General features: G+C 42.6%; 1 protein-coding gene across 1 annotated transcript in view; it reads left to right on the plus strand.

Moving 5' to 3' along the window:
• The window catches only part of LOC147679612 (2'-5'-oligoadenylate synthase 1-like), a 107444-nt gene that overhangs the window by 62816 nt on the left and 22581 nt on the right, over positions 1-22047 (plus strand). The window contains exons 4-6 of the mRNA XM_086943185.1: positions 3619-3794; positions 17897-18129; positions 21843-21987. Coding sequence (XP_086799311.1) covers positions 3619-3794; positions 17897-18129; positions 21843-21987 — 554 coding nt within the window. The remainder of the gene's footprint in view (positions 1-3618; positions 3795-17896; positions 18130-21842; positions 21988-22047) is intronic.

Below are 22047 nucleotides of genomic sequence, written 5' to 3' on the forward strand. Positions count from 1 at the left end.
ATCAGCAGACTTCCCAATCCAATGAGGAACCAGACAAGGCTGCTCCCTGTCTCCTTTGCTCTTTGCGCTGGTCCTGGAACCACTGGCATGCCGATTAGAGCCCACCCAAACCTAAGGAGTTTCCAAGACAATGGGGGCCAGCTGAGAGATGAATGGATATCCCTGTTTGCAGACGATATCCTACTCTACCTCACCAGCCGAGACACAACACTTCCATTGATATTCCATTTAATAAAGGACTATGGTAAGCATGCAGGATATAATATCAGTTGGGGAAATCAAGTCTCTACCCGATGGGAGGCCCCATAGACACCAGTTTAATACCAGAGCGCCTAGATGTCACGAAGAGGGTTTTAAGTATTTGGATCTGCACATCTCTACAAATGTAGCAGACTGCCTCACCCACAACATCAAATGTGTCTTGGCAGAATTTCAGGAGGATGCGGTCAGATGGCGACACCTCCCCCTGACGCTACTAGGGAAGGGGGCTATGTACAAAATGATAACACTCCCCAAATTATTGTACATACTCCAGAACACATATTGTAAAATACCAGAAACAGTCTTTAAGGCAATAAATGATGAGCTACGCACATCCTTATTGGATGGGGGACACCCTAGGGTGGCACTACAAACGCTACAGCGCAGTCAATATAATAGAGGCATATCTCTACTGGATATTCAAGCTTACTACCGGGCGACACATCTAATTGTAATTAATGAATGAGGTCATGCTCCGGGAGACCATCCAACATATGCCTTGGAGAGGCTCCAATTCCAGAAATACTCCTATCTACATTACCTATACAGGGGATCTGGGATGCGAGGTCTGCTACCAGCAACACAGAGGCTGATTGAAGTCTGGAAAGGGGCGAAAAGACAAATGAACTGGGACAAAATATTAACTAGATCCACCCCACTATAGGAAGATAGATACCTATCAGAGCTGGCGAGGCTTCAGGGGTTGGGACACAGTCGGGATTACGAAGCTAGGCAACATATTAAGGAAAGGGGATTTAATTACCTTTGCAGACTTCCAAACAGAATACAGTCTGTCCAACAAACAACGGTACAAATACATACAACTCCAACATGCTTGGAGAATGCAAAAACCTGAGATTGCAGACATCCCCGAGTAAGCACCACTGGAAGGGCGACTATTGCAGGAGGAGATGCCTTCGAAGGCGGTCTCCTGGACATACAAAACATTAATAAATAATATTCCAGATAGGCTACTAGTCCTCAGAAGGAAGTGGGAGGAAACCACAGGTCTGCTAGAGGATATAGATCGATAAGCTGCACTGATGCACCCAAGAGAGGTGGCGATTAAGCTCAGGCTAAGACTAATACAGCTCAAAGTCCTACACAGGGTCTACTATGACAGAGTGCGACTCCACACAATGGGCAGGGCAGAAACACCTGATTGTTTGCGTTGCAAAACAGACTATAGCTCCTACGTGCATCCCCTGTGGGGATACCCACTAATAAATGGATGTTGGGCACGAATAACACAGGAATAGAATAATATACTAGAAACACAGATCCCAGTTGATCCGTAATATATCCTTTTAGGCATCCCCACTGACATTGACATTCCCAGATATAAACTCCTATTGGGTAATTTAGGTATTATAGTGGCAAAACGAGACATCGCTAAGTACTGGGGCAGAGCGGACCTACCCACCATGGTAGAATGGCGGGCCAGTTTGGACCTGTACATGGGGGCTGAGAAAACAACATATGCAGCCAGAAGATGTCCCAAGAAGTTTGGGAAAATCTGGCAGCCGTGGTTATGATACTATGGCTTGGAAATGATAGAGGCTGAGACAAATACATCACAAGCTAATCTGCAAGACTTAAAATAGTTGGGCAAGAATGCATAAGGTGATGGGGCCACTTTTGCTGCAATATAGGGGTGGGAGGAAGGGATGTGGGGAAGAGTGAAGGACCGGGTTTTTAGAACCCAGCGGCGTCAGGGAGAACGCCTGAAACCTTCGAGTTCCCCTGTCTTGGCAAACAGAGACACGGGATACTTCTTGATGACGTCAAAGACCAAAGTTTATTGGCTGCAACCAGGAACAGAGATCTACGAAGCACACACGGGTGGTTCGTCAGAGACTGCACAATTTCAATAAGCGGAGCATGGTCTTTTATGCCAAAAATCATGCCTCAGGCAACATTCCAGATTTACATTCGGTGCATACAAACTGACCAATGACAGTGTAACATTTCAAAAGTATCGAATGACGACAGTCAAAGACAATCCCATTTTCCGTTGTCCAGCCCACCAAAAATGACCACGCACATTCCCGGTTTCCTGTTCGATCAGGCCGGACAAACCCATCATAAACCCTTCAACCCAAATCAATGATTATGTCGTAAAGGAAAGGCAGAAACAGATTGGGGAGGAGATAGAAAGGTGGGAGCAGTGTACCATAAACTCGGGCATGTCCTGCTCTTTGATCTTTATCAGACCAGCTGCTGAACAAGGAACTGGCTCAGCGAGGTCAGCCTCGGGCAAGGAGTCAGTTCGGCCAGGTCACCCAGAAGTCAGCTAAGGCTTACGTGTCTCAAGGACTCGCTCGGCCACAGTCATCGAGCCTATGTTAGGGCAACCACACAAAATGGCTGCCGTATACAAAATGGAACCTAGAGGTTCAAACTAAATCCTCGAATACAGAGTGTTCTCCTATATCGATTCATACGAAAACACTCAGACACGTTACCCTCGCCATTTGCGGTCTGCTGACACCAAAATCATCCATTTCCGACGATCTTTATAAAACGGGTTCGGAACCATCGAACCCAGTTCGGGACCACGGAACCACAAGAGATATTATAATAATGCATTTTCGGCTGTATTGGTGGTGACAATTAATGACTATGATGTTGAAACTGTCATGCACAAGATGTAACTGCTGATGTTTTGGTTGTTCATTAAATAAAAAAACAAAACAAAAAAACAGTTTAAAACTTTTTTTTTAAAGTGAAAGTTACAGGCATTGCCACCGCGTGGAACTGAGCTGTAATCAAAATGCCATAAAGATGGCTTTTGCCTGTTAAATCTTAGGAAACATACATATGTGAATTGGGCATTTTGTGACATTCCTATCAGTCAATGTTGCTGTTTGGTAGTCTTATTGCCTAACGCAAAATTTCTGCTCACCGCTAATGGTGGGTGGGATAAGTTATAATAGACAGCCCCAAGCTTTGTTATATACGAAGAGCCCCGATTCTTTGATTTGAGATAAAGGTGTTTGTGTGTTTTTGTCCACCTGTCCTGAACCATTGAACTTGACGCGGTTTAGGCAAAAATCACAGAAGCACTGTCCTTGGTACCAGGGATGGTCAAACTTTATATTTTCAACATAAGCAAATGTACATGTTCGCTATAGGGTTTTTTACGTGTCCCTTTCTAACCGTATAGGAGTCTAGTTGTATGGTTTTCGCTTTGATGACTTTTACCAGCTGGACAATGAATGTTCATTGGTCACTTTTGTGTAAATTGTTTACAATAGTAAGTGAATAGTTGAGGTTGCTTCGTTCCCCAGGGATTTAGAGCACATGGAGATGAGCAGGCAGTGAGTTGTTAACTTCTTTGCTTTTCCTCTCTGATAGGTCAGCTTCAAAAAGGCAGAAGAGTGGACCCTGAGATTTATGTGGTACTCATACGGAACTGGTCGCCAAGTCAGAACTTCTCCACGAGTTTCACAGAGCTCCAGAGGGATTTCATCGTCTCCCGCCCCACCAAAGTCAAGTGTCTGATCCGCCTGATGAAGCACTGGTACAAGACGGTACGTATGTACGACACTGTGTAACTGGGGACAGGATTTGTGGTAAAAAAATGTGTTGTAAGTTTAGGGGTTTCCTGCACCACTGAGAGGGCACTAGTTGAGGAAGCTCACACATGGGTTCCTTGACACTGAAAGGGCATTGCTGGGGAAACCACATTGCATGCATCCTGTAGCACTTGATAGGTGACTGCTGGGAGGAAGGTCACACTTGCAAGCCCTGTAACGAGGACAGGTCAGGGAGAACGTTCATACTGCTGGGATGACTTTTTTGCAGGTGTAGTGTTATAATTCTGATGGGACACTTAAATGATGTGGAAGCCCAGATTGCAGGAGTCCTTCCTCCAGAGCCCATGTGCTGCGCCTCCTGATTGTATTCTGGTTCAGGGAAGACCTGGCCTGGCAGTTCGGACTGGACTGCTCCCGCAGCAGCAGGGCTAAGACTGGGTTGCATATAGCTGGGTCCTGTCTGAAGTAGCATGGTGAGCGAAATAAAGATGGACTGTGATGCAGCCTGAGTCATTACCAATGGCTGAGATTAATTCAAGCACTCCAGACATCACTTTTTTATACTTTAGTATGGCGCCTCTCACCACAAGCGGTAAATTGTTCAGTTTGGACATGGGTACCAATCTCGCAAATGCAACAGAGATCCATTTGAACTTCAAAATGTGTCCACACTGCAAGATGTCTTCACAGACATTCAGGCCATTTGTTTGTTTTCCAAATCATTTGCAGCAGCAGAAATAAAGCACTATCGGGAGTCGCGCGAGCGCGTCGACAAGATGGCCGCCGCCACCGGAGCTCCGTAACAACATCAGCCTAATGAGCTGAAATACGACGATTTTTCACACAAGGTTTGCTCATTTTTGCTAGCGCTTGACTTCTACACCGGCCCCCTACCTTACCTGTGAATTTTGGGCGGTTTCAACGCGCGAAGGTCCCTCAGTCTGCTTCCTGGCTCCTCTCCCCAACCTCAGCTCCGGTTCTGCCGATTGCATCAGCTTTAGGGGCGGTACAATTCTGAGGAAAGGGCCTGGCTTGGGCCTAACCACTCCCACGGCTCACTTTAACCCTTCAACTGCCTTTTTTCTCAACAACTTCTAGAGCTTTGATACTCTTTTCCCTCATACTTATTAAAAATCTTGAGGTGAATTTATTTTCTACATTTTTCTGACGCAAAGAGTAATTTTTTCTCCTCAAGATGGATAATAAAAATTTACCTACCAACAAAAGGAAGCAGCAAGTGTCTCCTCCCCCAAACAAATCTAAGGTTGTTGAAACTTCTGAACCTTCACTTAACCTGATTCTGGAAGAAATTAAAGCGCTGCGTATCAATACTGATACTATTGCTAATGAAGTGAAAAATGTTCGCAAGGATATGGCGTCTATGTCTATGAAAGTTTCTGATAATTCTATCAAAATTCAGGACAATAAAGCCAAACTTGACGCTTTTACACCTTTGATGGCTCAGATAGTACCAATGCATAACCAGCTATTGGAATTGGAAAACGGTAACAGACAATATAATCTCCGCATTTTCAATTTGCCGGAAGAAGTGGAAGGATCCGACTGTCGCCTGTACCTGGAATCTTTGTTGCCTGGTCTTCTAAATATCAAATTTCCGGAACAATTTGAGGTGGACAAAGCACATAGAATTCCCTCACACAGGAATCCACGACATGCAAAACCCAGGCAAATGATTTTCAAGGTTTTACGTCACCATCACTTGGTCCTCATAAGAAAAGCAGCTAGAGACATTCCTTCGCTTCTGGTAAATGGCTCCAAAATATTTATCCATCAAGACTTTGCTAAGGAAACGGTTGCTATTCGCAAGGAATTTTCATCTTTGCGTCCACAATTGAAAAGCCTTGGTTTTAAGTATGGTCTATTTGATCCGTCTACAATGCGAGTTTGGAAGGATACCTTCTCAAAATCTATTCATCGTCCTGAAGACTTAAGACTTTTTCTGGACCAACAAGCTTCGTCATCAATGGAGACACAAGCTCCTATTACCTGAACGCAATTAGTCTGAGCATTCCTGGTGATTCTTCTTTCTTCATGGGCTCCAACGGTATCTGGCCATGCTTGTGGAACGGGTGTGCGTCTCTGTGTCCTTATTTATGTGTCCTGTTTGTGGCTTTTTCTTCTTTTTCTGTTTCTTCCTTTTGTGTCCTTCCTTGCCTTTTCTACCTTTCTACGTAGAGTTACTTTTCTTCCGTGGCTGTTCGATCTCTTCTCTTCCTTTATCACCTCTCTTCATTCTTTTCTTACTTCTTTATGGCTACTACACATGATATCAAAATTGTTTCTCTTAATGTTAAAGGTCTACGGCATCCTGTTAAAAGAACTAAAATTTTAGACTATTTGGGTGCTTCTAAAGCTGACATATGTTTTCTTCAAGAAACTCATGTTGATGATAACATATTGCACTATATGAAGAAAAAATGGGTGGACAATATTGTTTCATCACCTGCCCTTGGTAAGAAAAATGGGGTTGCGATTTTCTTTGCTAAGAGACTACAATGTCAGATTATTAGTAAATTTACAGATACAGAAGGTAGATTTATTGTTGTTAAAGTTAAAATCCGTGATTCGACCTTCTTTTTGCTTAATATTTATGGCCCCACGGCTGATAACCCGTTGTTTTGGTCTAACTTATCTACTGAAGTTCTAAAGTTGGGACAAGTTCCTTTGATTGTTGGAGGGGATTTTAATGTGATAATTGATCCGCTACTTGATAGACTTTCTACTACCAAGTTTAGACCCCCTAAAGTTTTTCATGCTTTTAAAACTTTCCTTAGTACAACCAAATTGGCTGATGTATGGAGATTGCACTTTCCCACTGAAAAATGGTTTTCTTTTTTCTCCAATCCCCATAATTCTCATTCAAGGATTGACTATTTTTTGATTTCGCCCTCCTTACTTCAGTCAGCTGCAAATCCCGTCATAGGCACTATCGACATTTCAGACCATGCTTTAATTTCATTTGTTTTAAATATCTCCTCTACTTTCACTAAACAAAACAGGTGGCGTATGAATTCGAGTATTGTCCTTACTGATGAGCATAAACCTAAACTATTACAAGCTATACAAGACTATTTTTTGTTCAACCCTGAGGATTCCACGTCAATTGTTACCAGATGGGATGCTTTTAAGGCTTACATCAGAGGTACCACTATTTCTATTATGGCACATGAAAACAAACAATTCAACGCTAACATTAAACATTTGGAAAAGCAAATTGCTAAATTTGAGCGTTTGTTTATCTCTTCTAATAACCCCCAGTACAAACTTACACTTCAAAAACTCCGCTATGAATATAATGCCATCCTTAGTCAAAGAGCAGGTGTTCAACTTTCAAAGTCCAATGCTAGATTTCGTTTTAACGTCAATAGATCAGGAAAACTCCTTGCAAATTACTTACGGATTAAAAGAGATAAGACGCAGATTACCTCTATACGAGGAGCACAAGGCAATATAGCTATTTCTCATAATGATATTGTTCAGGAATTTTTAAATTTTTATTCCACCCTTTATAGTAAACCTGACAATTGCCCTGAATCTTTAATTGATTCCTTTTTAAATAAGTGTAATTTACCCCATATTTCCGTATCAGATAAAACAGCGCTAGACTCCCCAATTACACCTGAAGAGATTTTGCTTGCTATTAAGTCTCTTCCCAAAAATAAATCCCTTGTCCAGATGGTATCCCAGCAGAATTTTACAAAGAATTTCAATCGCATCTCCTCCCTTATTTAATTGCCCTTTTCTCTCATTTTGGCTCCTCTGGTACTATCTCAGGCTCTTTTACGGACGCCTTAATTATTGTTTTGCCCAAACCTGATAAAGATCCTACCTTGGTTTCTAATTATCGCCCCATTTCCCTCATTAACCAAGATTGTAAGCTTTATGCGAAAATCCTTGCTACTAGATTAGCTCCTGTACTCCACTCCATTATTAATCCAGATCAATCTGGTTTCATGAAAAATAGATATTCTGCTAATAATACTAGAACTCTTTTACACAATATTGAACAAAGCTCCCACCTGTCCTCTCCTGCGGGAGTAATGGCTTTAGATGCTGAAAAAGCATTTGATAAGATTCACTGGCAATTTTTATTCAAAACTTTATTGTCCTTTGATTTTGGTACCCCTTTTATTCGTATGATTTCTGCTTTATATTTTGCCCCTACTGCTCGTTTGTTCATTAATGGTCACATTTCTAGTCAGTTTCCTCTTTTTAGAGGAACTAGGCAAGGGTGTCCCCTTTCTCCACTGTTATTTCTTTTAGGCATTGAACCTTTTCTTAATTATATCCGTCTTTGTGATGACATTCAGGGTATTATGATCAATGATGTAACTGTTAAAACTTTAGCATATGCAGATGATGTTTTATTATTTATTAATAACCCTCTTTCTTCTGTTCCTTCCCTTTTAGACATTATTGCTCAATACTCTAGGGTTTCAGGGTATAAATTAAATGTAAGCAAAACTGAATTTTTTCCTTTGAATGTATTTTGTACCTCAGAAATGCTCCCAAACAAAGATATTCTTTGGCAACCAACCAAAATTAAGTATTTGGGTATTCTATTTGCTTCATCACTACCAGCTACATTAAAACTTAACTCTGATTTAATAATCGAATACATTAAAAATAAAACGTTCAAATGGTCTGCCCTTCATCTCACTTGGTGGGGTAGAATGGAATCTATAAAAATGAATATAGCGCCCAAAGTTTTCTACTCTCTAGCTATGATCCCCACCCAATTTCCTCTTAGGTTTTATAAATCTATTGACTCACTTTTATCTAAATTCCTTTGGTCTAACAAAGTCCCTCGTATTGCTTACAAAAAGTTAAAAATTCCTAAGGCCCAGGCTGGTTTTTCCATGCCAGACTTTCACCTTTACCATAAAGCTTTTATTTTAAAGCAGAGTACCCTTTGGTTTACTACTTCACATATGGTAAAACCTCCAATTTGGTTGGATATTGAAGCATCCATTGTACGGCCCTTTTCTTTGCCTTCATTGATGTCCATGTCTTCCACGGCGAAGGTTGTTCACCTTTCCTCTATCATTAAGTCCTCCAGATTGATAATTAATGATTTAGATTCTAATTTTGAATTACCCCTACTTTCCACAATCCACTTGTCTTTATGGCACAGTGCCCTACTTAAATTGAACAGAAACATTTCCTTTTGGTCCTCTTGGATTTCAAAGGGAATTTTATATCTTAAGGATGTCTTTAATGGTAATGCTTTTATTCCCTTTGAACAGATACGATTAAAGTTTGGTCTTCCAACTACTGACCTTTTAAAATATCAATTCTTGTGTAACTCTATTTTGGATTCCTTTCCCAATGGTATTCCCTCTTCCACCACAAATGACCTATTAATTTACCTTACAGCTGCAACATCGTCCCCTAAAGCTGTCTCTGTTTTTTATTAAAAAAAATCCACCTCACAGGGTTCCAATGTTCAGATTATTTCGTCTTTCTGGAACAATGAACTTTCTATTTCCCTGTCAGATGACTCATGGTCCTCTATATGGCTTGACAGTATCTCTGGCTGGCTCCCAGTGTCCCTTTATCAAACCAATGCCTATATCTTATTCAATACTTTGTGGACTCCATTGCGTCTATTTCATGCTAAACTGTTACTTTCTGATGTTTGTTGGCACTGCAATGCTAGCCCTGGTTCACTTCGCCATATGTTATTTGACTGTCCTATTGTTATGAAATTTTGGTTGGATGTATGGAGAGTAATGTTAAAAATTTTACCTTTACAGGATGATATTTCCTTTAACTTATTAATTTGCAAATCGATTGCCCTAACTCATCCCCTTTCTGAGTCAGAGGCAAAATTGTTTAATTTTCTGATAACAGCTGCCTTAAAATCCATTACCTTCTGTTGGAAAGATGCTTCATCCCTTTCAGTCCATGCTTGGTGGTCATGGATTACCTTTACGAGAAGAGGTGCGCAGCTATCTCTTAAAGGCGTTACTCATAATTCACAATCATTTCAATCGTTTTGGTCTCCTATTGATTCATATGTTTTGCAATGATATTGCTAAATTTGTTCGTATGTTCTATTTTTACATTACAATTTTAACTGTAACTCTGTAGTTTATGAATTTTATGTACCTATGATATGTACTTTCCTTCCCCTCTCCCTCCCTTCCTCCTTTCCCTTCCTCTTTGATTGCGATTCTCTTTTAATATTGTATGTTCATATTGCGTATTTTGGTTTAATGCATTTCATATTCATTATTTGATCGCTTACGCTTGTAAATTCCTTCCTCTTTTTTGTATTGTACTTGTTCTTTTTACTTTGTCTTAAAACTTAATAAAATCTTTCTGAACAGAAAAAAAAAGAAATAAAGCACTATCCAAAAATGTCACATTTTAAACAGAAAATTCTTCCTCGGGGATTTATTGGCGTTGTTTTGAAACTGGACCACAGTGTTTTGCCCATTTATACAGAATGACATCAAATGGAAATGATTAGATTTTCTAAAAAAAATGTTTTAGATTTCTCTGACAAAAGTATACACAACTAAATTCATAATCTATTTGAAATTCCATTTATTTAATTTTATCTTGTAATTTATGTAGATTGAACACCGATCTTTTGAAACGTTCTTATGTTTGATCTCCCAAGTTGATGTCGCCATCTCAACGTCTAACAGTTGTTACATTTTTCTTGCACAGTTTTGACAAATATGAGTTTTCATAGGGTTGGAAGATATTACTTCATTCTTTTTGTAAGACTGGATTCCTATTGTCATATCCTGTATATTTAAAAATAGGCAGAACAAGTGGGATTCTCCCCAGGCCTAGGGAATTCACCGCTGCAGTAAACATGTCCAGTAATTTTTAGGTCTGACCAGTGACAGATGTAAATGTTAAACAGAGCTCAAGAGTTCAAGAAATAAAACGCATAGAGATGAGCTATGGGACAGTCCACTTCAGCATTGGAGGACACTTCTGCATTGGTGACTAGTTGCACAACTTTGTGGGTAGGAAAGGGACGACTTTGGTTTGGGAAAGTTTGAATCAGCCTCCTACTGCCCTTGCATTCTTAGAGAGTCACCTACATTTTGAATCATCCCTTAGGATGGTTTATGAGCCTTTCAATGCGGACAGGAAGATGTTAATAGGAGCAAAGAAATTAAATAAATGTGTTGAATATTAACTGATATGAATGCACTCTATATAAAAGCCATCAGATGCCTGCTTAACCTCCACTCCTCCACTTCACAAAGTAAACTACACTTGGAATTAGACCTGTAATCACAGTGGGTGTATCACACTTCAGTCAAACGTAATTATATTTGCAAATGCAGTAGAACAAACTTCGACACTCTATAGTGCCTAAACCTGGAAGACTTAAAAAGAGAGAACCATAGAAAAGGGTGAATGGAACTTCCACTACTTATAGAAATAATAGAAGAACAGAACAAGCATTGGAAATGCAATAGGTCTCGCATTAGAAAAGTTGGAGCTATTGGTTTTGTAAATGACAAATATGTTATTTATTTGTTGGTTTTTAAAATAGCTAAATTGATAGCTTTGTCATTTACAACGCCAATAGTTATAACTTTCGCAAATGTGACACCTATAGCATTTGGAATGCAACATGTTTTGCATTTACGTTACTTAGATGGCAGCTCTGGTCGTTAGGCCACATCTCCAGAGAGCAGGTGAGTGCAGCAGGGGAGAGAAGCACAGCAATGCAATAGGTTTCGCATTAGGAAATTTTGAGCTATTGATATTGTAAAGGACACATTTTTTATTTATGTGCTAGTAATAGCTTTGTTATTTACAGTGCCAATAGTTTTATGTTTGGCAAATGTGACACCTATTGTAATGCAATATGTGTTGTAGCACTGAGTGGTGTGAGGGTGAGGGGTGTGAGGGTGTGTGAGGGTGTGTGAGGGTGAGGGTGAGTGAGGGGGTGTGAGGGTGAGTGAGGGGGTGTGAGGGTGAGGGGGTGTGACGGTGGGTGAGGGTGTGTGAGTGTGAGTGAGGGTGTGTGAGGGCGTGTGAGGGGGTGAGGGTGTGGGTTTAGGGGGTGTGAGGGTGACTGAGGGTGTGTGAGGGTGAGGGGATGAGGGTAAGGGTGTGTGAGGGTGAGGGGGGTGATGGTGAGAGGGTGCGAGGGTGAGGGGGGTGAGGGTGTGTGAGGGTGTGTGAGGGTGAGGGTGTGAGGCAGAGTGAGGGTGAGAGGGTTGTGAGGGGGTGAGGGTGTGAGGGGAGCGAGGGTGTGTGAGGGTGAGGGGGTGTGAGGGTGAGGGTGTGTGAGTGTGTGAGGCTGTGTGGGTGTGAGGGGGTGAGGGTGAGAGGGCTATACAGATAAAGCTTAGAGTGCATGTGCAGCGCTACATCGATAGAGCTCAGAGGGTGCATGTACAGCGCTACATCGATAGAGCTCTGAGTGCATGTACAGCGCTATATCGATAGAGCTCAGAGAGTGCATGTACGGCGCTATACAGATAAAGCTCAGAGTGCATATACAGCGCTACATCGATAGAGCTCAGAGAGTGCATGTACAGCGCTATATCGATAGAGCTCAGAGAGTGCATGTACAGCACTACATCGATAGAGCTCAGAGAGTGCATTTACAGAGTTACATCGATAGAGCTCAGAGAGTGCATGTACAGCGCTACATCGATGGAGCTCAGAGAGTGCATGTACAGCGCTACATCGATAGGCTCAGAGTGCCTTACTGCGCTATGATATAACTCAGAGGGCATGTACAGCGCTATACAGATAAAGCTCAGAGTGCATGTACAGTGCTAATTCGATAAAGCTTAGAATGCATGTACAGCGCTATGATCGAACTCAGAGTGAATGTACAGAGCTACATCGATAGGCTGAGTGCCTGTACGGCGCTACATGGACAAAGCTCAGTGTGCATGTACAGTACTGAATGCACAAATAGACATTCGTTAAGCGGGGGTGTAGGAATGCCTGGATTTTGACATAAACAACCCCTCCGTCGGTCCAGCCGAGCCTGAACAATACAGCTTTTCTGTGGCGCTGCAGCTCGCACCTTGCACCCAGGGCTATTTTTCCTCCCTGTCTGGGTCTGTGCACCGCGTGTGGCTCCCCGGGGACCTGGTCTGGTTTAAGTGCGGTGGAGGCAGGAGACCATGTATCCTGACGTGCTGCTGTTGTAGAGATTTTGTAGAGAGGCAACAGGTTTTTTCCAAGCGCTTCGGAGCTTGCTGCAGCTGTGTTCTTGCAAACGTGCATGACTTCAAGAAGTAAAGGAGTGCAGTGCAGTGACAGTAGAAAACCATTGTACAGTTCTAAGTTTAGTGATTCTGTGTAAAACAAAAAAACTCAAAATATTTTCACGATAATAGGGCGGGTCACTCAAAATTACAATTTGTCAGCCAAGTAACAACACCTCCCAAAGATGTTCAACAATCAAAGACCACTTTCGCCCTAGTTGCTTGCTGCTCGGTGTTGGATGTTTGACGTGTTTTTATAGTAGCGGACATTCTGGTGTGGCCAGTAATGACACCATACCAAGGAAACAATGAATTAACACCTATTACTATGGTAACAATAAAACCTGTGGCCATCTAGGCACTGTACAACCCCAGAGTAGCCCTTCATTAGAGAATTTCATTCCAAAATCAGGAAACAGAAAGAAGCCCTGGGTATGCAAATTTACTCTAGCAAATTAGCGCAATTGACTTTGAGCCCACTTTGACCCTTGTCACATCACACGTTTGCCCACTTATCACAGCCTGACCCCTCGACAACTGACTCCTCCTAAAGTAAAAGGCTAGAGGGGGCAATGGGTGGAGTTTAGAGAAATTAAACAGAATTCTTAGAAGTTTGTTTACTTTCTTTTCCTGACGTTGCCCTCGTGGTTTCTGAGACCAGGGGTAGAGAAGTACCAGCAACAACGAGCACTGGCAACAACTACCCCTTTCTACTTTTATTTGACACTCATGCCCTTTTTTTTTGCTTTAATGAATCTAAGCAGAAGTTCTGATCATTAAAGCCATTGGGATGGTGGGAGCAGGACAGCCAATCAGATTCCTTGAAATGCAAAGGCTCTAAGCTTCCTGGTTTCCGGAAGTGCCGACCGAGATATTATAGGAGGCAGCAGGCAGAACATTCATGTGCTAACAACATTACAGGCCTTCACGCCGCTCATGAAGGCCAAATAACGTTAGTTATTGACTGGTGCTGCTGCTGGAATACAATAATGTCATAATCTAAAGCCGCCGCAACTTTAAATGGACACTAGAAAAAGACAGATAGCACTCAATGATTTTCTGCAGCTGTGTGCATTGTGCTTGTGTCCATTAGTACAGGAAGATTCACAGTCAGTGCATTCATGTGAGAGCCACTTTGGCTTTTCCTGAAGGCCGCTCCAAATTAAAACAAGTGTGGTAGTCAGGGCAATAAGTGGAATGAAAAAAAAACAAGACGGAGGGCATTGCTGTGGGGAGGGGGTAAGAGAAATGTGACACGGCAGGCAGGGGAGGGGGCGGAGCGGGGAGAGCGGCGATGAGGGTGTGAAGCAGCAGGGGCCTTTGAAGTGAAGCTAAGCTTCACTTCAAAGGTGTGAGAGGAGTGCGGCTGAGGGAACAGATGGCGATTTGATGATGTGCACGCGCATTTTAGGTCAATGCGCTTGCGCATTGACCTAAAAGCGCACGGGCACAGCACCAAATCGCCCAGTTGGGTAAAGTCTGTTTAAGTCGCTATAGTCTCGCTCTGCTCAATGCACATGCGCATTGAGAGGCGAGACCTAAAAACAACTCCAACTGCTATGGACGTGTATCCCTGTCCTGAGTGCCCCAACTGTAATGATGTCTGGATCTCTGATGCTGATTTTGTCATGGGTGAACATGGACCATGCATGTGTGCTCTGACATTGGCTGGTGAACAGGCCTTTTTTTTTACCCGTGTCACTGGAGTGAGGCGAACAGGCTCACTAATTAAAGTTCTGCTGCTGTGTGCTTAACTCACCCTCGGCCTACATCGGAGTGGTATGCAGTGTTGCACAGGGCATGTGTGTTATATACATGTGCTGAGTGTATGTGTAACTGTGAATGGTACAATACAGGTATGATGCAGTGCTGGACAGTGTATGCCATATGCATGTGCCTGTGAATGGTACAATGCATGGAAGATGTAGCGCTATACAGTGTGTGTATGTTATATGCATGTGCCTGTGAATAGTACTATACATGGAAGATTCTGGGTTCAAATTTGGGAGACCCAGGGTTAACTGGAGGGGCATGAGGTGGGAGAGGAATCTCTCAAGACAGACTTGTAGATTGCTGCACTCCTTTGAACTGGATGCGACATGCTGGAGGAAGGGAGATCCAGGCCATCCAGTGTACTTCAAATGGTGCTCTTTGATTCACAGAGAGGTCGCTGGAAAGGGGCCTTGGCGCATTTCAGGAAGTAGATGGGGCTGATAAGGAAATCATACAGTGTAGGGCTGAGGTCCCGGGGTACATGTTTCATGCACATATCACTGTGGCTGATATCCAAGTGTGAATCTCTGCTCGCTCCCATGGCCTGTGTTGTAGGGCTATCTGATTATGAGTCACCCCTGCTATGACAGACTGTTTTCTGGAGGAAGAGCAGGGCAGAGAAGAAGGCACTTCAAAAGGAAGCAGACCCCAACATAAAAGCTAAAGACTAAAACTCTAAATCACATTTGTAGTATAAGAAGGGGAGCTGAATGCCCTCAAAATTGTGAAATGTCAAGCAGCTAGTCGAGCTGTGTGAAGAGGAGAAACTCTGCAAGACTTCTTCCTGTAACCAGGACTAGGGGCTAGAACTGCTAGTCTTCCAGCTGGGTGAGGGAACATCCTGGGCTGGACTGGCCGTAGCGGGCACCAGACGTTTCCCTGGTGGGCCGCCAAGATGGGAGACGGTTTTGGAGTGGAGCTTCCAACTAGCAACACAACATCCCTGGGGCCAGCTGACCTGTTTGCAAGGGTCAGTTTCGGTTCCCAGTCCGGCCATCGGAACATTACCCAGGGAATCCAAGATCATCTGCCCCTGGAGCCTAGAGCACCAGTGCCTGCTGGCTTGCCAAGACCAGTGTGCCCTGTGAAGAAGAGGAGAGATTGAGGTCCACCGGGGGATCCTGGCAATTGCATCCATGTAGTGCGGTGGTAGGAGATTGCTGCTGGACAGATTGGATCATGGCCAGGTTTAAGTCTGCAACCCTGTATGCCAGGAAGGGGCACCGGGAAGATTGATACTGTGCTAATCGGATTGTAGCCGGTGTGCAGAGTGGGGACCGTGCCCCTTTATGTCAGGTGGGGACACCTGGAAAGGCCAAGGAGCGCAGTCTGGCCAAGACACCCATTGAGAGGAAGAGGTTGCCGTGGAGACCCGAGCAGGCCCATGCCCCAACTTAGGACCATCACCAGGAGAGTTTAATGCACCCCCCCATACCTGTGGGGAGGATCCAAGGAAATTTATCCGCATGAGAAGAATGTTGAGGATCCCACCTCCCCCGCTGCTGCCTCTGCAGGACTGCGTGGGAAAACTTTCGAACACCTGACTGCTGCCCCTGCATGGCCACCTATGAAGAATTTGTCTGAGAAAGCTACTGACACTTCAGCGCCTGGGAAGGGGGCACGCTTGGAGACTCCAGTTATGCAGGTCCAGCTGCTATGGGTAAGACTGATTTACGGGTCAGGGAGCCAGGAACGTGTCTGCCATTTAGTGTTTAGCACCGGATCAGACCTCCACGCAGCAGCATACAGCTCCAGCTCCTTAAGACACTCACGGGTGATTTGCTGCACTCAATAAATGATTGATCGAGAGTCTGAGTGGAACTCCCGAGACTCGTACTACTAGTGTGGCTTAACGTGAATGGCTCCTATAGTGAATGGGGAATAACCACTAGTGAGAGGGGAGTGGGACTCAGGATCCTGCCTGCTAAAACACTAGAGCCCTGACCTCAGGGGACTGTTTATTGTTTGTGAATGGTATATTTTACTTCGTGTTGGTATATAAATACTTGTTATTTCATAAAAACAAGTACTAGATTGGAAAATCATTTATTGCTGCTGCATGTATTTTGAGTTGTGAGCCTGTGTTCATCCCCCCATGCCTACACCCCCCCAAACAGCTCGACCTGAGCTACTACTGAGAGTCAGAAAATTCTCTTGTAAAAAAATAATTGTGAAGACCTACTGTTATTTTTGACATACAAACACATAGTCCTGGTTTTAGACTGCTACTTGGAAGGCTCTTTAAAAATGAAATTCAGACAGTTGTATATACCAGTTTTCCAGTTCCAAGAAACATGGAATACCCATTGTACAGGCAACACTGAATGCAGGCTGTTTGGCTGTAAGAATTAATCCATTGGTCACATAATCTACCTGTGTCCAAAATTATAAGAATTACAAAACAAATATTTACAGGAACCTTTCTGAGAGTCTAATGTTCAGACAGTGGAGGAGGCCATTAAAGTTTATTTTAATGCACAATCTAAATCCTTTATTACTAAACTTATGAAATTTCTTTTGTGCTCCTAATCCATCCTCCCTGTTTTGTTGCTGATACTAGTGTTTCAATTGAGACCACCAACCATCCATATTAGATTCCTCTTGCTGTACTTCTGTTGCTCCCACAATTCAAGCTAAGGATAGAAACCTAATTGTACGCCTCCAATTTAAAATTCCTTCACATTCACTGAGCGTTTTAATATTTTCAATTTGCAGTTTTGCACATTTACATGTGTATATTATTCTGCTAACTACATTTAATTATCTAAATAGTCGCTCCCTAAGTAGGCTTATGCCTCTTAAAGGGTTCGCAGACCACAGAGTAAGAACCACTGTCCTAGAGCACAGACAGAATCTATCTGGAAAAAGTCCACTCTGCTGGAGTTCAGTAGCACTGAAGCAGCACAGGTGTGGAAGTAAGCTAAACGTGCTGATGTCCTTTTGCACTGATGGAAAAGGAACCTCCTGCTGCTACGGTCCTGAACAACTAAGAGGGAACTTGTAGTTCATTCAGCAGTACTAACAGGATGCTACAGTATTGTCTCTTCAAAACTCTTCGCACTCACTCCAGTTTACCATCAGTCTTTTATTTTACAGAAGCTGACGGGAAAGAAACTTCCACCAAAATATGCTCTAGAACTTCTGAGCATCTATGCCTGGCAGGAAGGGTCTGATAGGCAACAACGATTCAATATGGCCCAAACCTTCCGGAACGTTTTGGAGCTGATCTGCAACTATAAAAACCTCTGCGTCTACTGGACAGAGAACTATAACTTGGAGGACAACAGAGAGTTGGCAAAGTTCATCAGAGGTCAGCTGGCCAAACCCAGGTCGGTACTTTCCAAATCTATACACGAGAAAGTTAAAGAAACCAAAGCAGTGTGACAGGCTGCATTTTAACTGAACTTAATTTTTTTAAACTATATTTTAGGTACCACCATGATCTCTCGCTCAAAGGGCATCAAACTGCAACTTGCAAGTCTCTCACTTTTAGAAATCAACAATGACTTGTAGCGAGCTCAAGTCGATCTACAGGGTTTCAGAAAATGTATTTCATAGACCCTTAAATACATTTGCTGAAAAATAATTAACATAATAGTAAAGGAGAATTAATCACATGTCCTGTGTATTTCCAGGGTCTTGGGTTCTTATTGTTTAAAAACCCTCATTCACAATAAACCTACAGTGCGGTATATCTTGGTTCTCTGCCTTCCAGGTTACGTGAAAAGCATCATCATTGGGTCTTTTTTATTCACTTTAGCGTACGGTTCTCAAAGTAAAATGCTTTCCTCCACGTGGAGGGAGACCAATATTTTGCCTATAACTTGGAAAGAAAAAGACAATGTAGAACAGAAAAACAACTGATACAAAAGATGCATCTATAACTGAAGTAAGAAGATGAGCGAGTGGGCTTATCTCTGAAGAAGGGTAAGCGCACTATTTACTCCTAACTCGCTACCACGAGGAAGTGTGTCACTACATTGTCCTGAAGAAGGCCCTCAGACCAGTAGGGGTACCAAAGACCCGAAACATGTCAACCAGTCCCGACCTTCACTAGGTGCTATGGAACAGCAACTCTTCTACCCAACACCGCCTACTTTTTTTAATCTTATCCCATCCTCAAGAAATTAAAAACTACATTGAGAGACGGAAGTAATCTTAATCACACTTCAATCACATCCTCACATTTTCTGATCACAACTGTTGTAATAAAACCTGTTGGTCTCCCTCCAAGTGGAGGAAAGCATTTCAGTTTGAGAACCGAACACTAAAAGACCCAATAATGATGCTTTTCACGTAACCTATAGGCGGAAAACCAAGATATACCGCACCGCATGTTTATTGTGAATGAGGGTTTTTAAACAATGAGAACCTAAGACCCTCGAAATACACAGGACATGTGATTCATTCTCCTTTGATATTAAGTATACCTGACGGAACTCGAATGAATCTCAGCTTCTCCCTCCCTCTCTTGATTAAAAGTAAAATAAGTAACTCCAGTGTCTTGCTCTGAAATCAGACCCTCCAGCTTTTCGCGATTCCACGATTCACGAAAAAATCACGAAATCAGCGGAAAAGCGCGATGGCCGCGATTTTTACCATTTCGGCCGCGAAAAGGTGTACCTGCTGCTATTTAAAAAAAAATGGGGCTTCTTATTGGATGTATGCAAACACGCACGTCACTACGTGTTTCCATACAGCATTAGAGATATGGGGCAGAGTGAGAAGCAGGCGAAAAGGCACAGGGGGTCAATGCGGTCAGAGGCGCAACTAGAGCATTTCTAAGAAATCGGCAGAGTGGAGCTGCAGGGGCCTAAGAAGAGGTCGTTTCACACCAAAGCCTCATTAACACGCAGATGGTCTTTTAAAGACGTGAGAAGTGCTTGGGTGCGGCTGTGTGTGTCCAGGGGAGCTGTCTCAGCCGGGCTGCCATGGGGAAGGGGGGGTGGAGGAGGGACCTGAGTTTGTAGACAGGATAAGAAACTTCTCAGTATGGCAATGTCTTTGATACTGGTTTTTATGTACATTTGAGTGTCATCTACATATAGATGCAGAGCAACACACGAGTTGTTTAGATTCTAACCTAGTGGCTCCATCTAAAGATTGAATAACCTGGGCGCTAGGATTGAATGCTAAGTTATACCACGTAGTGTTTTGGCTACAGTAGATGTGTAGTTGTCCATCTTCACAATTTGCTTTCTGTTAAAAATGAAAAGATGAAAACCAACTCAAGACCTTGCCACAGAAGTCCATGCAATATTTAGTTTTGAAGTAGCCTGCCATGGTCAATTGTGACAGACAGGGATTCGAGCAATAATATTTAGCACGCATCTCCTTTTTCAATAACTTAATGTTCGTAATCAGGCACTTTTAATGTTGCTGTTTCTCTGCTAACCCATCTCTGAAGCCAGATTGGTTAGCTACTGGAAAGCACTCCTGCACAATAACCGTTTAATTTTGTGTCAACTGTTTTTTCTGTGGTTTTTCCCAGTCAGGGCAGGGTTGAAACTGGGCAGTAGCAAGTGTTTGGGGAGGGTAAGATCATCTTTTTTTAAATTATAGGAGTGATTAGACTGGTCTCTCAAGAGTTTGGAATAAGTCTTTATCTAAGGAGGTATTTTTAAGATTGTGTCAAGAGTCTTGGATGGTGGAAACAGTCATTGACCATTTTGGCTGGGATAGGAGGCCATTGTAGATGACTGATTAAATTAACTTGAGCCTTGGTTGATGTGGGTGGGGAGGACTCCCCATGTGACTGACTATTTAGGAGGACTGGCTGAAGGCTCTGTATTTATTTCAAAATTGCTTCTTATCGATAATTGATCAGATTTTTCCTCACCTATTAACCAATAAAAGAATAAAAACACATTAGTCCCCAAGGACTCGTGTCTTAAACCCCTTTTGTTCAGACTAGTGTCATGTTTGTTGCAAGTATGTACTAGCAGTGCCATCTGAGGCGACACAAGTGGTTTTGTACAGCAAAAAAGTGAAGGCAATTTGGGACCCCATTGCTGAATGGTTTTACCCAGAGCTGGAACCTGCCCTGAACATGCCTACTTCACCATACATCAGTAGAGTTTTGTCTCCATTTGTACCAAAGTTATTGTTCTACAATAAAAAATATTTGGAGGGGCGCTCCCAGGGAGAAATAGGACCCCCTCAAATGAGGTTAGGATTGGAGCTGTGCTTCCGTAGAGCAGCAGAACTTTAAACATGCCTATTTTAAAGTGGAATACTCTGCTAAAACATTTTCTTATGATTTGAGGCTGAAAATGAATGATTATGAGTAAAATAAAGTGCCGCAAAAATGCTGCTAAATTTCCATTTTTGGGCCGCTAAATTTCTATATTTGTGCCGCTAAATTTGCTAATCTATGCCGCAATATCCTGGGGGGTCTGTGAAATGTTGTTTTCAATTAAGTTTAATATGTTGGAGAAACACCCCTCAAACTGCCAATTTCTCTTTTTCTTTTCAATACAAATGGCAATCCTCAGTTCTCTATACTTCCTTCTGCTATCTGTTACCCCAACCCAACCTGAATAGATGTGTCTTATAGATATAATATTTAAATGATTTTCAATCTTCTAAATAACCAACTGTGCACTGAACAACAGCCCCTAAATGTTTATATTTTCAATTGGTGTTTTATTGTTTGAAACACTTTTGAAATAATTATTATGCTGTCAAAATATTTCAGTGAAATAGATTTGTGAAACAAATGTAGGCAAAAGATGATACCTGCTTACATTGTTGCCGGAGTCCGAGCCAATTTTAGATTTTCTACTTTTTTTGCGGTGGTTCGTTGTTTATGGCCTTACTCTCCCTTTCTCTGTTTATGCTGCCCCAGTTTTCGGTAATTTTATTTCTTATAACCCTCCTTGAGGTTACCTCATCCTTTTGTCATTGCCTCCCTGGATCTATAATATAATATAATTAATATACTATTTATTTGGAGTGATTCCACCCTAGAAACTCTGAGTGTAGTGAAGTATGTTCTTATTATGTGGAAGCTTATTCTTACCCTCCTCTTTCTACATTGCAGGCCTGTTATACTGGATCCAGCAGATCCAACAGGGAATTTTGGAGAAGGATACAACTGGGAGGCAGTCGCCAGGGAGGCTGAAAAGTGCTTGTGCCAAATGAAGAACAAAACCTGTGCTGGTCTAACTATGCTCTGGGATCTCGCGGTGAGTGGTACTAGGAGTTTGGACCGCACTGGTCCAGATCCATCCCAGAAGAATACATAA

Source organism: Lissotriton vulgaris, chromosome 11 (assembly GCF_964263255.1).
Source record: "Lissotriton vulgaris chromosome 11, aLisVul1.2, whole genome shotgun sequence".
NCBI classification, from domain to species: domain Eukaryota; kingdom Metazoa; phylum Chordata; class Amphibia; order Caudata; family Salamandridae; genus Lissotriton; species Lissotriton vulgaris.